A 20,549-nucleotide genomic window follows, 5' to 3' on the forward strand; every position below is an offset into this window, starting at 1 on the left:
GGGGAAAGGGAGCCAGTGTAAGGCAAGGCAGAGTGGGAAGGCATAGGAAGAGCAGCGTAAAAGAAAGATAAGTCTAGCAGCCACATTAAGAAAAGAGCAAAGGGGGGCGAGATGGGAGATGGGGAGGACGGTGAGGAGAAGGTTGCAGTAATCAAGACGGGAAATTATGAGAGCATGGACGATAGTTTTAGCAGCAACCTGAGAGAGAAAGGGCCGGATAAGGGCAATATATAGTTGAAAGTGACAGGATTGGGCATGAGATGGGGAGGAGTCGAGGGTAATACCCAGGCAGCGGAGTTGGGGAACAGCAGAGAGGGTGGTGTTATTAACGATAATGTATAGATCACAAGGACGTGAAGATTTAGAAGGAGGGAAAACAATAAGTTCATTTTTAGCAATGTTGTTTTTGAGAAAACGTGAAGACATCCAGGAGGAGATGGGGGAAAGGCAGTTGAAAATACATAATAATATGCAGAGCTGTACATATAGGGAATCATTACAAAAAAGCAAATTACATACAATCACATGAACAGAAGGTAAAGATGGCCCTGCCCAAATAGGCTGAATACAGCAACTGGTGAATCTAATCATCAGCCGGATTCTAGTCAGGGTTCAGATACAACCTCGACATCGGCTCTTAGAAGAAGGCAAGTTGTTATATATAGCATCAAATAAGTCATACACAATTTATTTATAAATGCCCCCGAACGGCTCCATGTGTTGTAAGACAAGCTTCAGGGGATTTTTTTTGTCCCAAGTGATAGTTACCTTTTTATATAAATTGTGCCTCCTGCTGAGAAGCTCTTCCCCATTTTGATGCCTACGCAAAAAACACACATTCTGCACACCTCGTATTATAGATAGTAATGCAAAATAATTATATACAATAATGCCCTTAACTTTATGAGGCAGATGGTGTATGTAATAAAATAAACCAGCTGAATGTAGTAAGACATGTCACAAGCTGAGGCTTATTTATGTGCAGAGCTCAGACACATAGTGGACCAACATATAGAGCAATTGCAAACCAATAAAATAGAAAGAAAAACCATTGAAGATTACGCAATGTTACTTTATATTTATAATGTAAAACACAAAACCTCTATTATTATTATTATTGATTTATATAACAACACCATCTTAAACAGGGCTGTACAGAGAATATTTGTCACTCACATCAGTCCCGACCCCATTGGAGCTTACAGTCTAACGTCCCTAACTCACACAGACTAGGGTCCAAAATAGTCAACAGCTAATTAACCTATCATTATGTTTTTGGACTGTGAGAGGAGGCCTGAGCTCTCGGAGGAAACCATTACAAAAAACAGAACAATATAAACTCCACACAGGTAGGGCCCTGGTCGGAAATCAAACTCACAACCCCACCGTAGTAAGGCAGCAATGCTAACCACTGTGTCATTGTGCTGTCCTTTGGTTATATATTCCTTAATCTACTTGAAACGTGCTAATGATTAAACAAACCTTGTTTGTTCTTCACGTACAAATGAAAGCATTCAGCAAAGAAGTTATGTAATAAAAATCTTGACACACTGAAATCATTAAATGAAATGAACCCTTCCTACCACAAAGAGAGAGGAAGCCCATACTAACCATGTACTTTGTATCGATCTACCAAAGCAGCAGGCAAGCTACACTATGTCTTATCCTCCCAAAACACTGTGTCACTGGCAACAATGTATACATGTGATAATGCCCCCCTACTGTAAAGTGTTTAAGTGGGTCATCAGGCATGAACGAATACATGGAGCAGAGGCTTAGGGCTTGAGTACTGCCCAGGTCCCCTGCTAACTTTAATTTACCTTTGAAGAAATTAGCACGGTGTTAAATTACATTTTGTTTTTTGTTTATTATGTAATATATTATTTTATTTAAGAAAGAAAGGAAAATGGTCAGTCTCTCAGAGCTGTGCCATGTGACCAGATGGAGGAGTGTGAAGGGTGGGGCTAGGCATACAGGTTATGCCGTTTCTGTTTTATGCTGTGGAATATATAGCCAAGATAAATTTCAATATGAACACAAACAAAGCTGTAAGTAGTTTCAAAAGACAGTGAAGTATATTAAATGTGTCACTTCTTGGCACGGATGAGGAATGCCCTAACATGGCCACCATTGTGAAAGATATTATCTTTGAGAATGTTACATGGACATAAAGTGGATCTTGTTCCTTTTAAAAGCACATTGTGTATTATTTGCACGATATTTCACATCATATGGTGGGTGGGAGATTTGGGAAGTTGATAGGAAGGCATCTGACCACAGGAAACTTATGTTTATAGATGGGGGCTCATAGTTTAAGTGCGGCATTTAAGAGAGAGGGGGCGTCAGGTTCATCCTGTCGTCTGGTTCATCCATGACTGCCACCTTTATATAACAGAATGTAGCTGTAAGCATGCTCTTTGTAGCTTCCGGACCAGAGGCCTCATCAGAAGCCAAAGATTGCCACCCCTCATATGCTCTGGTGCATCTTTTATATTTCCTGCATGGATCTGAGCTCTCTATACATTTGGTGTGAGATCCCTGATTAATATTTAACAAAAACATCTGCATACCCCTATGTGATATATTTGTCAAAATGTAATTTAGAGATAATGTACGTGTTACAGTGAACTTGTTCAATTTGTATAACAAACCACCACAAAATCTGTCATGTTACGTGTTCATGTCAAGTACGTTTTTACACAGCAGTTCATAATGGTAACATCAGATTCACAAATGTTGCAAAATCAGCAGAGAAGCCTTTTAAGTATGGTTCTAATAATCACCAAGTACAGAACAGTTTTTTCATCATTTTATTGCTTTGGAAGACTACAGGTTCCAACTGTGTAAACGCCAATAACTTCCAAAGTTTTAAAGCTACTAAAGTAAAAGATCAGATTTTAGCAAGTGCTTTCCAGGCAATATGCCAAATTTCATCTGATTCACTAAAAGAAGCTAGAAAAAAAATGATTAACTTCACATTCTGCAATATTAAACGGCTATCTTTAGGCAGAATGTACAATTTATTAATCCATAGGCGCCAGATCAATCCTTGAATGCAACAAAATTTCAAAACCACACTCTGTCCAGAAATAAAATAAAGTCACAATTTTAAGAAATTATACACAAATGGTTTAATTTTAACCACTTAACACATGATCCATCAAACATAGATGCTGAGTGTCCAAAAAAAATAATGTAAGTGAATGGACTGGTGCACACACACTTTCTGACAAGTGCTCACTTTATATCAATTTTGACACTTCCTGCAGCGTTAACACTCAAAGCATGCAATGGAGTACTATAGGCTAAATGACTATACAGTACAGTGTGCTGCTGGTAAGCTTTGATATGCATTAACTAATAATGGCCAGAGGGTTATCGACCATTCATGACTAGATCAAGTTTTATATTTTGGAGATGCTCTGGTTTCACTGGGAATACCGTTCCTATTTCTTTGATTCTACCAAGCTAATTTTATTATTGTTTGGGAGGGTGAGGGGATAGATTGGGCTTAATTTTGTAGCATATTAGAATAAATATATTTATTTTATGGGATTTATAGCGGCAAATATATGATAAAAAATTAAACTTAATTTCTCTCCAAAACTATTTTTATATAATTAGTGCAACCCCAAAAAATGACCTCATAATGTAATGGCTAGTTCTTGTGAAAATAGGTATATCAATAATAGAGTAGAGTACATTGGAGATAGGGCTTGGAGCAACTTGAAAAAAATTGAGTAATTATGACTCTTTTGAAGGTTTGGGATCACATGCATTTCACGTGACATACAAGCATGTTTGTATGAGCGTGTGACACTCATGCAAAATATGTAAGTGTCACAGAGAATGGATGACTGGAACTGGACTCCAATAGCCTGGTTCCAGTGCTAGATTGAGAGGATAGCCTGAATCTGCTTTGTTTTTATGTGCCATTTTAAAATGGCAGCATCAAGCTTAAGTAGTTTGGCCAGCAAATTCATTAACTCATTTCTAATACTCTGTTAAAGCGAGGACAAAGTTTGCTATGTGCTTTACTTAGAGATAGGGGCCCATTTATCAATGTAGTTTTACCATAAACAGCAGTTTTTTGGGATTAACTGCAATATTGAGGATCAGAGTTGTTTATAACTAAGGAATCGCCGCAGATATATCTGATATCTGCTGCAGTCCCACTCTCCTCATTCACAAAAGCAGTCCACATAGGTTTCTGTAGAGATGGGGGTTTTCCCTATTTAATAAGTTCCTACTAATGCCATCTTTAGCCATTGAAGCCTATGGGAAGAGCATTGCGGTAGTGGGATCTTCGAATCCCTCACTGCAGCTTACCTACTCTCCCTTCCAGTCACTATGCAGGTATGTCTCTGCGCATGCGCAAAGCAATGTTACCATAGTGACCGGAGAGGATGGGACTTTTAATGTAAGTGAAATCATGGCTGGGACAGCCTCCTATCAGATCATCATCATCATCATCATCATCTATTTATATCAGATGCACTGTCCCGAGATTGTTTATTAAATGGGGCCCAAAAGTCATCTGTCATTGTTATGACAGATGATAATTAACAGTGCAAAACCCTATTAATTAATAAATATGCCCCTTAGTCGTCAATGCCCACGTTTACAAACATGTCTTCCCTTTTTTGCAATATGTTCATTGCTAGTTTTAAAAGTATACATTTTGCAACATATCTGAATACATTATACAATCCATCCACTGTTTTAACAGACCTTCAGTTGCCACTCAGAATATTAATGCTTAAATACAGTCACTCAAATGTTGCACTAGGGATATGACACATTTCATATCTACTCTTATTCCACTTATATTGCGCAATACACACTTCTACAGTGCAAATTGCTTAAGGGATGAATCTCTTAAATCTGAAATTGTGTTAACCAAAGAAGTCAAAACTTTTTAATTGAATATTTCTTTCAGTGTGGCACCATATAGGTGATAGGAAATGCTATGTCTGACCTGAATGGGTATACAACAGTTAGCTGGTGCCAGTCCACTACTTCCTATCCAGTCAAAAAAAGCAAAGTAAGGCTTGAAGAAAATGTATAAAGATTTCTACCTGACTTGCCAACAACCACCAGTTCAAATAGAGGGTGTGTCATGTTAAGATTCACGGTAGCGCTAGCAGTAAAAAGTAGAAAGGGAGGGAAAAAAATAGCTACCAATGCCAAGAAAACCTTTAAAACATTTGGGTGCATTTTTTACTCCTTTGCTGGAATGTTGCTACACTATAAATAAGTTGAACTTTTTTTTAACTGTTCTTCCTGAATGTGCTTACACTTATTTCATCTCAGTTTAAAGCTAGTTTTTTTTCTGTGGTCACATAATTAAAATCAATTTAGGGAAAATCTCATCTCCTTTGGAAAAAAAACGGAAAGGGAGTAGTCTTTTTCTGGCAAGGAAAAATGTGGATTTTAAGCAAGTGCCTAAGGAAGCTAAGATTAAAAAAAAAAAGTACAAGCTCTTTAAAATAAAGTGTATTAATCAGCATTCACAAATTAGTAGTCACATAGAAACTGTTGTCTGAACACAAGCTAATTGACTTCCTAACAAAACATAGATAAAATTGCATATCTGGAATTTCTGCATAGGCACGTAATAAGCCAGATTGGTAGAACAGGTAGTGCAGAAAACAGTAAGTTTATTGGAAAACTACAATAATTTAACATATTTTAAATATCTGACAGCTTTTCTTACATGAATATAGTGTAAAATCCACATACCTGCACCCAAAAGCACAGCACCATAACGTGTAAACATCTGGAGGAGACAAAGCAATAAAGAGATCAAACTCTGTCACAAGAATGCTTACGGTATGGGTCTCTGCCTAATATGTTACTGAGGAAATAATTTGACAGTTCTTACAGGCAAGTGTAGACAGAGATGATCGAGCACATAGCTGAGGAGACCAGTGGCTGCAATCACGGGAAATCAGATGGATTGGTACTTCCCAGGTTCTTGTCCTCCGCGTGAGAGATCCGGTGAATACGGTGATCTAGTAGACGCACACGGATCCTGCGCTTAGATGAGGTGATAAGTTCAGTTGCTCGCTGTGTGAGTGAGTCACAGGCATCAGCTCCTCTCTGTGCGCTCTATATCCCCCTCCTTTACCCTCTTTCTTCCTCTCTCGCTCCCATACGCACACACCCTCTGCCTCTGGAGAGATGAAGGTGCTCACTTTGTAATTGACAGTTACTTCCGATCAGCAATAAGTGCAGAAAGGAATCGCAGAACAAAGAATGCAAGATCTTAGTGCGTAGGAGCAGAACTTATGGTAAGATGGCGTTTGCAATCAAATCTGGAATTCTGTTCAACAGTTTTTTATTAGGCATCCTGTTCCCTGGCGCTTGAAATGTTGCTTTGGTAGCAGCATGCCAATATGTGGCTTCCCCGTCTTTTAGGTCATAGAAGGTTTACCTGATGCCTCAGCAGCTCACAGCCAAGACGCACAGTCTTTTCTCATCTCAACCTGCCCTTGTCAGCATCCCCACGTACAAAACCTTTACACCACAGCCGCACCTTCTGCACATCATAAGCAAAACAGATCTAAGATAAATCACAGCCTCTGCCGAGTGGTAGCCTCAAGAAATGAGCCCTACAAATCAAAAAAACCTAATAACTAGTACGTTCCATACAAAAGGAAAGAAAACCCTACATAAGACTGGCATTTGAAAAAAGAGTCTGCTTAGTTAATCGCTTCAAAATATGTTGAATGCGTTCAAGGCAGTTCGTCATTCCTGGTCCAGACCAGTGAAATAAAAACAAAAGTTCAAATTTCTAACATAAGGGATGAATCATCTTTAAAAAAGTGCACAGCTTTGACAAGGGGTGGGAAGTTGTTATGCCTAACGAAAAAAAAAATCTTTTGGGGAGAAAAGAGTTTGTGTGATCAATGGCTATCAAAACAAAAAACGAAAAGCAATACAGTAATTGGTAGGCAGGTCGCCCATCATCGTAATGAAGAATCGCAGGAATTGCATCAGGGAATTTAAACAATTATCTAAGATTTTCCTTTTGCAGAGCTGGCTTGATTAATATGGGTTGTGTTCTGATCAGGCATCCAGTAACGAGTGGAGTTTTGGCATGTGAGCAGGTTATTGAAGCTGCTGCTGCCAGGATAAGAGCAGCACGATGGATTCTTCAACAGTGAGTAAGTTATACTCCAAAAGCAAATACTTTAAGGGTCTAGTCTATCCATAACAACCGCGATTCCCCAAGCCTTAAATAAGCACCACGTCAGTCGTCATCATTATGTTTCTGACAAATGACCGCTCAAATATTATATTCTCTTCTGTTATGCTGGAAAAACACCTGAAGAGGTTGAACGAGTCCTCCGTTTCTTTGTTGCAACAACAAAGGCAAAGCCTATAGCTTGTAGATTTTCTAATGGATGGTAAAGACTCCAATAACTTAACATGGAATGTCCAGAGGGAAGTATTCTGCTCCAATCCAACAATAATAACGTGGTATATTGGGCTGAGCTGCATGGATTGCTTCACTTGATACTTCTGCTGATTTACAAATACAGCAATACAATATGTATGCAGAGAGCAGACGTGCTGGTAAACAGTCTGCTGACACACTGCCAAAGTACAATAGGGAAACCAATAAAGTCCAATGTAACCTATTTTATTTAGTTATGTACATTAGCTTTTTTAAGTGCTAAAAGTGTCAGAGTTAACACTTATTTTCTTCTTTATTTGCACACAAAACCCAATTGGGATCAATTAGCCATGACAGTTTGCTTCATTGCCCTAATGATCACTGATGTAGTGAATGTAGAGAATGGTTTCCCTTCACACATTATGGTCTAAGGACCTGATGTTGAGTTAGGAGCAAATAAAAAAAAAGGAGTAAGTTTGCTTACAATGCAGGGGGTGCAAATTAATTTATGCAATCATGCAAGGAAAATACTGTCTACTTTTTCATGTAGCACACACCACACCCTAGGCAAGTAAAAATAGTGGTGTATAATGATCAGATTTGAATAACTGATAAACAACTTAGGCTGGGTACACACTACAGAATTTTCCTACCAATATGTTATCTACAACGATTGTATCAATGACTGGGGAAAAAACAAAATTCACAATCAGCATGCTGATTCAGGCGTACACACTATACATGTGTTAAAAGATTTGCCCTCAGATCTGTGCTCTTCAACTGTCATAATCGTCGGCTTAAAACAGAGGTTCCCAAACTGTGCACCTAGGCTCCCTGGGGGGCCTTGGAGATCTCATAGTGGTGCCTCGGCCAGGGCCACTGGTAACCAAGGCGGGGGACTACTTGGTAATTATTTTGGCTTAGGGGTGCCTTGAAAAAAGTTGGGAGACCCTCAGGGTGCCTTGAACTGAAAAAGTTTGGAATCCACTGGCTTAAAAGATCATGACTCTGTATACTCTATGGAAATCCTGATCATGAGTGCATACTCACTGCAGTTTTGGCAGGACGTCATTCCATAGCTGAACGAAATTTATAGTTCTGCTGAACAATTAAATCAAACGATGATCTGAGCTTTGGAACAATCCTCATTCATCGCTGGAGCATACACACTAATAAAATATCAAGGCCAACTGTCGTTTATCGTTTGATTGACCCGATACTTGACTGAAAACACCGTAGTGTGTACCCAGCCTAAGGGTCAGTTAATTCAAAATGAGTGAGAAATTATAAATTGATGGTCTCACAAAAAGTTATTATATCATGCAGAATAGTGCATCAAGAAATGGCACCAGATAAGTATATATGTATATATATATATATATATATATATATATATATACACACAAACACTATATATATATAGAATGGGAGGAACACGGAATTGTGAAGGCGTGACCATGTAAATACATCCTAGTCGCAGTGAGGCGCAGACGCAACACATGTCAAAACAAGGCTAAAGCTGTGCGGCAGGAATTAGGTGGCGCAAGCATTAGCTAGCTGCAGGAACTTCTCGCAGCTCGATAGAGTATTAAGAGTGGGATGCAACTGGGGTTGCCTGCCACTCGTAATACCCTACCAAGCTGCGGCACACTCCCACTCCTACACTTCTTACACAGACTTTGCACCCGACTCTAAATGAGGTCCATAATCAACAACAGGCAGTATATGGAGCATCATCATCATCATCATCAACATTTATTTATATAGCGCCAGCAAATTCCGTAGCGCTTTACAATTGGGAACAAACATTAATAAGACAATACTGGGTAATACATACAGAGAGAGAGGTAAGAGAACCCTGCTCAAAAGCTTACAATCTATAGGACAATGGGAGTTAGAAACACAAGGGCATGTGCTACATCATATTGCACAATGGACCAGCCAGACTGCAAAGGTAAAAGTACTGAGTGGGCTGTGTGTGTTGCAATGTTGGTCAGAAGGTTGTTGTCTTGCGTTAGCAGTGTAGAGGATGGCAATAGGGTAATCTAGGGAAATTAAGATGATGGTTGAGGAATATCATAACCTTGTCTGAAGAGGTGGGTTTTCAGTGAACGCTTGAAGATTTGAAGACTAGAGGAAAGTCTTACTGTGTGAGGGAGGGAATTCCACAAAGTAGGTGCAGCCCGGAAAAAATCCTGTAACCGAGAATGGGAGGATGTGATGAGAGTGGAGGAGAGACGTAGATCTTGTGCAGAACGGAGGTGTCGAGTAGGGAGATATTTCGAGACAAGTGAGGAAATGTATGTCGGTGCAATTTTGTTGAGTATGCAAAATAACAATAACCATACAACAGCATAAATCAAATGGCAAACTCTTCAATGAACATTATGTATGTGTATGTACAAATATAATAATTATTTTGAACACTTAGCCTAACAAGTTGTGTAGCAAATCTAACTGTACATTCTGTAAATAATGTTAATGGATATATACTCCATATATACTTCAAACATGGGAAAATCCCTAGATTTTATTATACATTATGTTATATTTTTTTTAAAGACTGTTTTCCATAAATATTATAATAAACAGAATCAAAACATATTAAAAGTTAGAACTACAGGCATGTTATTGTGCAATTTTCACTATCTGTCCACATATAGATAGAAGAGACATACTGCATGATTCTACACAACAATTCTTTTGTAGTTGTCCATGCATATAGATTGTGCACAAAACAAAAGATGCATTAGTCTATTAAAATATGGACTGTTAAGAAAATATTTTTAATTTGTAAGGAAGCTATGAAAACTAAAACATGCTAGTTTTAAATATTACATATGTGTTCCTAAGATCATACATGCAGTTGAATAAAGTCATTGAGGCATGTTTGTTGTTATATAGTTGCAAAATCTTAAGTTATGATACACGTACAACCATTTAAGTATATTACAGGATTCACTTTGTCTGAGCCAAGGAATATAGCTTGATATTACACATAAAATAATTTACTAGATTGTGTGTTGTACAGTATTATCATCATCATCATCACCATTATCACCATTTATTTATATAGCACCACTAATTCCGCAGCGCTGTACAGAGAACTCACTCACATCAGTCCCTGCCCCATTGGAGCTTACAGTCTAAATTCCCTAACACACACATCACACAGACAGACACACAGACTAGGGTTAATTTTGTTAGCAGCCAATTAACCTACCACTATGTTTTTGGAATATTATACTGAACTTTGTATAAATAAAGTTGTTAAAAAAAACAACATAATAATTGACTAGATTTAGAAGAAAATGTAAAAACATTCTTAGGCTGGGTACACACTACAGAAAATTTCTCCTGATGAGATATAGTTAACGATTTTACCAACAATTGAAAAAGTTAGCATGCCGATTCATGTGTACACACTAAATACGTTTTACAAGATTTACCTTCAAATTTGTGCTCTTCATCTGTCATAACCATCAGCTGAAAAGATCATGACTCTGCACATTCCATAGATATCTATGGACACTACCGGTCCTGAGTGCGTACAAACTGCAGAATTGGAACAACATTAGTCCATCGTTGAACAAGATTTTTAGTCCGGTTTAAAAATTAAATGAAACAATACAATGTGTTTTGCAACGATAATCGTTTTTTTTTGTAGCATACACACCAAAGTGATATCATATGTAATTTACCTTGTGATTGTCTTGGTAATCGGCTGAAAAAAACCTGTAGTGTATACCCAGCCTAACAATCCATTCACCACTTTCCTCTTCTACAGACTAGACAACAGAAAATGTGGTGAAATTTCACGTGAATTGAATTTCTTCAGGTGGCACAGGCCATTTTTGCTGCACTATTCTGTGCAATAGGGATTTGTTTTGAAAATGTCACTGATTTCCTCACTTCTTTTCTTGTTTTGTTTTTTAATATTATTTCACCAGCTTTTTTTTTGCTAGGCTACCTAGACCGCAGTTTGTATTGCTTCAATTGTGAACCCAAGAAAAAATCAGAACCACACATGATGTGCTTTATTGCTACCAATCCTGTGGTTTATGATCAAATGAGTGGATGCAATAACTCAAACTGGAGACAAAAGAAAGTTGTTAAAACTGACATTACGGTTAACTTTGTCTAGTGCAGCCTTTTGCAAACCAGAGTGATAGTTCATATACTTGACTTTAAAATGCAGTAGATCTATTTATTTGATAGTTATTTATTTATGAAGCTAAGATATTTGGAGAACACTGTATTGTAGTTTTCGCCAGAGAATAGCTATTGCACACTGGTTATCAGAGATTTCTCCTACCTTACCGTGTTTTCCACAGGTTAACCCAGTAGCCATTGATCTCTAAATTAAGAAATTACTTCATTTATCAGGATGGCATTGGTTACAATTCTAGTGACTGTGGAGAAGCTTCGCTGGATCCCTTGCTAGTCCCATCTCTATGTGCATGCTTTGATGTTAGCCACGCATGCTCAATAGCTACCCAAGGAAGTGAATTATAACTACCTCCTTTTGTTGCAGCGTTAAGCTAATGGAGAAAGGTTTTCCCATATTGTTTAGAGGGAAAGGGGGGGGGGGGGGGGGCTCTGCCAGAGCTCACCAAGCAGCCCTGGCATGGTAAATAGCAGCAGTACTATGGTTTGTATTGCTGCAATATACATCCATACAGAATGATAGTGACCGCGACCAGCTAGCCATCAATGATAAATGGACCCGTTAGACTGCAGACTTAGGGCTGGGTAGGTGGCATAGTTTGCCCCTTCTCATTACCGAAAAAATATCTTCCATTCTGGGGCACAACTAACCAAGTCACTGCAATGCACACTGAATCGTCTTTTGTTTTCGCCATACATTACATAGGGAAGCTGTTTCTGTCTCTTAGAGGACAATTTCTCCATCCCATGGACTCCACAGGTCTACCATCTTTATTAGTATGTATGGTATGGGCTGATTTTGATCGCTTCTCTGCCTTTTGGCTAAGATCAAGTGAGTACCTGTCCAAGTAGTTGTTTCTGCCCGTCCTGAAAGGACCATGGGAAAGCTGGGATAGTGCCCCTGGAGTAGTCACCCAGGGGTGCATGAACTCACCTGGGGAGTGGTGACCCTAACTTGATTCAGCACTTTGCACGAACCCCACTTTCTGCTACATACTCTTCCTTGCCCTGGCCGTTTGGCTAGGCAGGATTCATTTTTAACATCTCGGCCGAAATGCTGGGGTCGTTCTGCACGGCACTAATTTATTTATTTATTTTTCTCACTGTTTGTCACTTCACCTTTTTATATATGTTTTTTTTTTCACGGATTGGAGGAGGTGCTGGAGCCCTTATGGGTCCTGATCCCCGAGAATCTAGGGGGGGTGGTGTGGTCCTAGTGGCTCCCACCCCCCTGAACCATCTGAGGTCTCCTCTTTCGGGGGGGAAGCATAAGAACCAAGGGGGAAGCTTCGGCAGAACCCTTGGTTAAAGGGACCCCCACTAGCCTTGCGGAAAAGGGGGTCTGAAGACCCTTGCCCCATAAGGGTCCTTATGGATCCGGGGGTCGGGGATAGAGGGAACCTTCCTCTTTGAAGGAGGGTCTGAATGGTACCTTGGAACACGTTTTTTAAGTTACTTATTTTTTCGAGCACTAGGGTGAAAGCACGATTTTAGGCTTTCAATAAAAATGGGCTGATTTTGATGCACACTGCTTCCATTAGAACTAATAGTGGTATATCCTAGGTGTCTGGTCTGTTGTTAGATCAGACACACTGATTTAATAGAAACAGAGCGTACTTAAGTACTGACATATTGCTGAGACTACAGAATTATTTTAGAATCTCTATATATATGGAAGATGTAAATTAAGTAAAACGGTGTCAATCAATACACCTAAGAAATATCAAATGTTGCAGTTTATATACTGCGTAGGAATTACACTCCATACTGAATATTAATAAAATCATATAAAAAATGTACTCATTATAGATCAAGCCTATGACATTATCAAATTAAAGCTCAACATTATGCTAATCTGCTGTATTATGTTGTATGTGGCCAAATTTTAATGGACAAATTATTTTTCAACGTTGTTACATAACATTTACTTATACTTGCACTATTTTTTGCATATTTAAATTATATGGTATTGTTTCTTTTTATGCTTGATTTTAATCATTTTCCTTTCATATTTTATTTTACCTATTACCGATTAAAGTACTGGTTTCCTCACTGTTTATCAGTTTTGTCTGACATCTAGTGGGAGAATTTTGTTATTACATCACGTTAAATGTTTTCACTGGAAGCCCAGAACAAACGCATATGCTCCCAAGACCATTTGAGCCATGTCAGTCAAATTCTGCATGTATACCAGTGGGACAATTAGAGCAAACGTGTTGTAAAATACACTACAATTATATTGGCCAAAGCAACTAATGTCTGCCATGTGTCTCTAAATGTCCTCAATTCTGGCTCAGTGATCATTTTTAAATGCAAAGATACAGTCAATGAAGAAACATTAGAATGTAGAAAGCTTGTATTAGGTCATGCACTCAGGGACTTATGAGAAAAATGCAGGGTCTTATAATGCCAATAGCTGGGTGTATGTGCTTTCCAAATGTTTCATCTAAATGTGGATTTGATTCAGTGGGGAGCTGAGCAAGTCTGTTTCAGTTCAAATTAAAATCAAACTTTGAAAGAAAGGAAAAAGAATCATTTTTTTTCACGCAGATATGTTGAGAAACCACAGTAACTAGTTGCCTTCCACGAAAAAATATTTTATATGGAGAAACAAGCCAAAGACTATTAACTTATATAAATATTGTAATTCTCAAAAGAGAACATACATCAGTTAACACTTTATTAAGTGAGAACACAGCCATTGCTAATAGCCCTAAACTTTAAACCGCATATATATATAATAGTGTAATTTATTCTTTTTTAACTATTCTGTAATTAAATTGAATCATGTACATTATATTAATTATATTAATTAACTTTAAACATCAAACAGTTATATAATACATTATTTTCCTAACTTCGTTTCCAGATGCATCCTCAGTTTTAGTGCAACATATATGTATAATTCTAAGTAATGTGATCGTCTTTCTTTTTAAACTACAAACATGCCTATATATAATCCCTCATTTAAATACAATGTCTCTGGCATTAAGTAAGGGATACAGGACAACTAAAATGGAACAAAAAAATGAAGAATTTCAACATTTTTGAGACACATAAAGCATCAGACAAAATCTTAAAGGCACAGATGCAGTAAAACAAAGTGGAAGTTTGAGCTCCATGCAAGTTGTGCTTGTTCCACCTATGCCTGAAGAGGTAAATCAGGGGGTGTATGTGCAATTCAAGTACCGTAAAGGTGTGCACGTGCAAGTGTAGGAAGCCTTTTCTCTGTGGAGATGTGCCCCGCGAATGAGGTGCCCTTTAAGAGGGCGAAGAAGGAAGAGGAAGGAAGCTACTCACCGTTCCGGCGTTCCAGCAGTGAGTATTCTTCTTCTTTACTTGCAGGTCCTGGTGGCAGCGGGAAATTGAGCCAATCAGGGCTCAATCCCCGCTGCAGGCCGGACAGGCGAGCCATACCTGGCTCGCCTTTGGACATTTGAAGTTTTGGCGCCGTTGCGAGCCATTCAAGCCACTGGGCACTGCCATCTTCAAGAGAACAGTCCGGCGGCAGAGTGAGATGGACGTCGACGGAGCGACACCAGAAGAGAAGAAGACGCTGCAAGAGAAGCCCGCGGGAAAGAAAAAAGAAGATGCTGGGATCAAGCCAGAGAAGAGCTCGCCGGCAGGGAGCCCTTGTAGGGGCTAAGAGCGCCCCCGCCAAGAAGACAGCAGGGACACAAGCGGCGAAGCGGAGAAGAGGCGCCGATGGCTGCAGGGTCTGGAAGACCCGGGGACGACGACGTTGGGGCAAGTTGAGAGTGCGGCGCGGAGCAGGTGAGTATAAAGATTCAGATCAGGCACAAGGCCTTGGAGCAATTCAGGCATTAGGCCTGGGGCGCAGGTAGGGGTCACAAGTCCCGGCCGCAGATAGGACCTAGGTAAGATTCTTTTGGGCACATGGCTCCATAGATAGAGACAGTGGGGGGCACAAGGCCCCATAGGTAGGGAGAGGGGGGGTGCAAGGCCCTATAGGTAGAGGGGGAGCACACGGCCTCAGTGATAGCATATAGGCACAAGACCCAATAGGTAGTTGTAGCAGGGCGCTATGCCCTTGAGTGTTAGCAGGGCGCAAGGCCCTTGAGTGGTAGCAGTGCGCAAGGCCCTTGGGTGCAGCAGGGCGCAAGGCCCTTGAGAGCGTAGAGAGGCGCAGGCATCTAAGTTAGTGGGGCGCTAGGCTCCTGACAGAGTAGCAGGGTGGCAGTCCTGTAGTTGTGGAGAGGGCATTGGGTCTTTGTAAGGAACAGTAGGTCCTGGTGGTTAGCAGGGCAGTAGGCCCTTATAGCAAGTAGTAGGCTATAGGCCCTGGTTTAGCAGGACGCTAGGTCCCTAGGCATAGGGGACACTTGGTCCCTTGATAGTTTAGTGAATAAGTTACTGAGAGTGGCTTACAAAGCCCCTCTACCCGTCCAAGACCTAAAGTCCTGAGCCCCAAGACAAGGTAGGCTTAAAATCCGGGGCTCGGACTGCGGTATAGTCCGGCAAGGGCTGTTCCCGTGGTGCACTCATCTTGCGGAGCTGCCCCTCCCATATTTTCCCCTTTTCCTTACAGCATAATGAGTACCCGGCACACGAGAACAGGGGCCCTTTTCCTCTGCTGTGTTTTGGGCATCCACCCCCACCCCGACTTCTAACATCTCAATAAGCCACATCTTCGGCCTCAAGTACCACCTTTATGCTGATGACACTCAACTCTACCTTTCCTCTCCTGATCTCTCTCCCTCCCTTCTTTCCAGGGTATCCGCATGCCTCTCTGCCATCTCCTCCTGGATGTCCTCTAGATTTCTTAAACTCAATCTTGCTAAAACTGAACTCATTGTCTTTCCTCCCTCTCGTACCTCCTTCCCCTCTGACCTCTCCATCACTGTTGACAACTCATCTATCTCCCCTGTTCCCCAACTCCGCTGCCTAGGTGTCATCCTCGACTCCTCTCTCTCCTTTGCCCCTCACATTCACTCTCTCGCCAAATCCTGCCGTTTCCAGCTTCGCAACATTGCCCGCATTCGGCCCTTCCTCTCCCAGGATGCCACCAAATCTCTCGTCCACTCTCTGATTATCTCCCGCTTGGACTACTGCAACCTTCTCCTTATCGGCCTCCCCCTCTCTCATCTCGCTCCCCTTAGATCTGTACTTAACGCCGCTGCTAGGCTTATTTTCCTCTCTCGCCGTTCCACCTCTGTATCCCCACTCTACCAAGCCCTTCACTGGCTCCCCTTCCCCTACAGAATCCTTTTCAAGCTCCTCACTCTGACTTACAAGGCCCTCGCCAACTCCACTGCTCCCTACATCTCTAACCTTATCTCTATTCACACTCCCTCCCGCTCACTGCGATCGTCCAACGATCGTCGCCTCTCTTCCCCTCTGATTACCTCCTCTCACGCACGTATCCTAGACTTCTCCCACGCCGCTCCCCTCCATTGGAACAAGCTCCCCCGCTCCAACAGAACTTCCCCTAATCTGTCCTCTTTCAAACAAACATTAAAAACCCACCTTTTCCTTAAAGCCTTCCAGTCTCATGCCTAAACTCCCACCGGTCGGCTACCTCTCTTTCTCATCCCTTCTTCCCTTCTCCCCCTTTCTCCCGTCTTTCCGTCTCATCCATGTGTCTGTCTGTCTTCCCCTCCCTTTAGATTGTTCGCTCCTTTGAGCAGGGCTCTCCTACCTTCTGTTTCCATCACTTTTAACTGCGCTCTCCAGCTACTCAGCTCACCTCCTCTCAGTCCCTCTGCCCTCTGTCTCCTCTCGCTTCTCTCCGCTCCCCTCAGTGACTCTCAACCTGTCATCCGTGCCCACCCTCTTGGGCCATAGTTACCTGCCTGTACTCACTTTTCCCCTCCCTCCCTCTCTTTCTTGCTGTGCCTGAGCCCCCAGAGTTATAGTGCTTACTGTTACTTGTACTGTGCTGTTTCACCTTGTACTGTGCCATTGTTTGTCCTTGTACGGCGCTACGGATACTTTATGGCGCCCTATAAATAAAAATTAATAATAATAATAATAATCTCCAGTTATGCCTGTTTCCAAGTATCTTTTTCAGGTAATGAACCCTTAGGCTGAGTACACACTATTGTGTTTTCGGCCAATTATCCTGCCAAGCAGACAATTAATGACTAATTGGCCCAATATCACAGTAGTGTGCACCCTGCAGCAAGGAACGATTATCGTTCCAAAGCCTTCCATATCATTGAGCTAGGTTTTTAAACAGAACTAAAAATCGATGGAACAATGTCGCTCCAATTCTGCCTCTCCCGTTTTTCCGTGAGCTGTGATCCACTGGTGTGCGTGGCTTAGGGAGTGCCCATTACTATGCAGCATGTAATCGCTCTGCAGCAGAGTCTGTGCATCCCTATATCCTGAAGCCTGCTGCACGCCACAGGGCTCCGCATGCACATTGGAAGAGCCAGAGCTTAGCAGATTGTAGTGATTAGACGCTGGGGTCGCCATAACACTCCGAGCCTGACTGATAGCACTGGTTAAAGGAGCCAAATATTTGACAGAAACTTCCCCTCGCCCCAGGCACTCCTCTCCCTCTCCACTCTCCTGTGTCTCTGCCCCTCTCTTCCCTGCTACAGCTTGTGCCTGGGCACGGGTCCCTGCCACCACCTCCCCGGACCCCCCATTGGTTCCCCCTCTTTGATTTACATGGATACCATAAGCAACCGAAGACAGTCTGGTGTACTTATTGGATGCCAGATCGATGCACCCCACCCACACCTCTTACCAACATGCAAGTTATTGAATCCCCATGGAAAAGGAGCAATAAGAGAGATGTTTTGTACATCACATAACCGCAGCATCACCATAAGCACCACTGCAGAATTGGAGAACACCCACCACCTGCAGGTACCTCCCAGTCTGTCATAATCCTCCTGTCACTATGCTGCTACTTTTCAGTCAATGGTTATGACAGATGAAGAGCACAGATCTGAGCAGTGTCAGACTGGGACATGAAGGGCTCCCCGGGGGACTGCAATGCTAGGGGCCCACCAGAGGGGATGTGGCCAGCCATCATAGAGGGGAGAACAGACACTAGTAGGGGAGTGGTCAGCCCACGAAGGACAGCTAACACCATAGTGTAGTATATAAAGAATGCAGTGTGTATATATAAAGAGTACACAATCTTGTCCTGCCCCTTAGATTGGACAGAACAGTCACCAAAAATTGGGATTATCCCACAAGACCAGGCTTGGCTAACCTGTGGCACTCCAGGTGTTGTGAAACCACAAGCCCCAGCATGCTTTGCCAATATATAGCAGCTTATTGCTGGAAGGTTATGCTGGGACTTGTAGTTTCACAACACCTGGAGTGCCAAAGGTTAACCAAGCCTGCACTAGATTCAGAACATTTGACAGACTGTCCTACTTGTTCTTGTCACTTTTACCACCTGTGGCTGCTGGTTTCTTTAGTTGCGGCTTGTCTGGATCCTGGAATGTTGGGGGCCCTATTTGTAAAAGTAATGGGTACATTTAGAAAATTCCAACCAGCCCCGGCGTTAAATCAATAGGACCCATAATTAATACTTAAACCTTCCTCCAGCCCCAACATTAAAGTAATAGTATTCCTATTTAATTAACCTATTTCACTCCCTCCAGACAGCCCCTGCAATAAATTAATCGCTTTTACGTATAATAAATATACCTATTTCCCGCAACCGTCACAGCCATTAAATAATGCATATTTACATTTAATATATAGACCTCATGCTCCTCAAACTCATCCCCACATTCAATTAATAGCCCCCAAACCACCCCATCTTAAATTAATAGTCCCCATTATAAAATTAAATTGCCCAACCTTCACCTTACAAACAAAATAGAACCCATTATTTAGCCACCACCTACCACACACACATTACATTGTCACAAGCCCGCTGTGCCATCACACACACATTACCGTGCCCATTCATCACCATGCTGTGCCTCCTTATGATCACACTGCGCCCTCCATGCTGCTTTTGCACCTCTCCTTCTCCTGGCCCCCCTTCATCACCCTGTGCCATGCTGCTTTTTCTCCCCATCACCCTGTGCCATGTTGTCTTTGCCCCCCTTCACACTCTGCCATGCTGCTTTGGCCCCCCCTTCACACTCTGCCATGCTGCTTTGGTCCCCCTTCACACTCTGCCATGCTGTCTGTGCCCCTTTTCATTCTCTGCCATGCTGTCTTTGCCCCTTTTTACTCTCTGCCATGCTGTATTTGCCCCTTTTCACTCTCTGCCATGCTGTCTGTGCACCTTTTCACTTTTTGCCATGCTGTCTGTGCCCCTTTTCACTCTCTGCCATGCTGTCTGTGCTCCCCTTCACTTTCTGCCATGCTGTCTGTGCTCCCCCTTCACTCTCTGCCATGCCCCCCCTTCACTCTGCTCCCCCCTTTCTTCCGTTCCTTCACTTACCTTTTCTATCAGCTTCTTTTGTCTCTTTTTCTCTTCTGTCTTCTGTCTTCTTCCCGACTCCTCTCTGCGGCGCTCCTCACTGAACGTCAGGTGTGACATTCAGTGCGAACGGAGCAGAGAGGAGTCGGGGAGTGCCGCGGTCACGTGAGTATTCTTTTTTTTTTTTATTTAAGTTTCCCATTTCCCCCACCAACGAAGGATAGCCTGGGCCCCCTGCGGGCCAGTTCGACCCTAGATCTGAGGGTAAATCGTGTAAAACTTCAATAGTGTGTACACAGGAATCGACAGACTGATCAGGACTTTTCTTTTTTAGTCGCTAGTAAAATTGGTAAAGATATTACATTTCGTGTAGTGTGTACCCAGCCTTAGTGCAAAGATACATGCTGATGATGATAACCATGAGCACAGATCTTTGCAGTGTTTGATGGAGACAACTTATTTACAATTGTGCACAGGGCCGGACTGGCCATCTGGCACTTCTGGCAAATGCCAGAAGGGCCGATGGCCAGATGGGCCGGTTACTAGCTGGCCGGCCCCATCGCTCAGCACACAGACTGTCATGCCAGAATTCGGCATGACAGTCTGTGTGCTGAGCGG

General features: G+C 41.9%; 1 protein-coding gene across 1 annotated transcript in view; it reads right to left on the reverse strand.

Moving 5' to 3' along the window:
- Positions 1-7,514, reverse strand: part of FGF18 (fibroblast growth factor 18) — a 357,374-nt gene extending 349,860 nt beyond the window's left edge. The window contains exons 1-2 of the mRNA XM_075209783.1: positions 5,885-7,514; positions 5,743-5,779 (exon numbers count right to left, since the gene is read on the reverse strand). Coding sequence (XP_075065884.1) covers positions 5,743-5,779; positions 5,885-5,916 — 69 coding nt within the window. The 5' untranslated portion in view covers positions 5,917-7,514. The remainder of the gene's footprint in view (positions 1-5,742; positions 5,780-5,884) is intronic.
- Positions 7,515-20,549: the final 13,035 nt, after the last annotated feature.

The sequence above is a fragment of the Mixophyes fleayi genome, chromosome 4 (assembly GCF_038048845.1).
Source record: "Mixophyes fleayi isolate aMixFle1 chromosome 4, aMixFle1.hap1, whole genome shotgun sequence".
In the NCBI taxonomy this organism is placed as follows: domain Eukaryota; kingdom Metazoa; phylum Chordata; class Amphibia; order Anura; family Limnodynastidae; genus Mixophyes; species Mixophyes fleayi.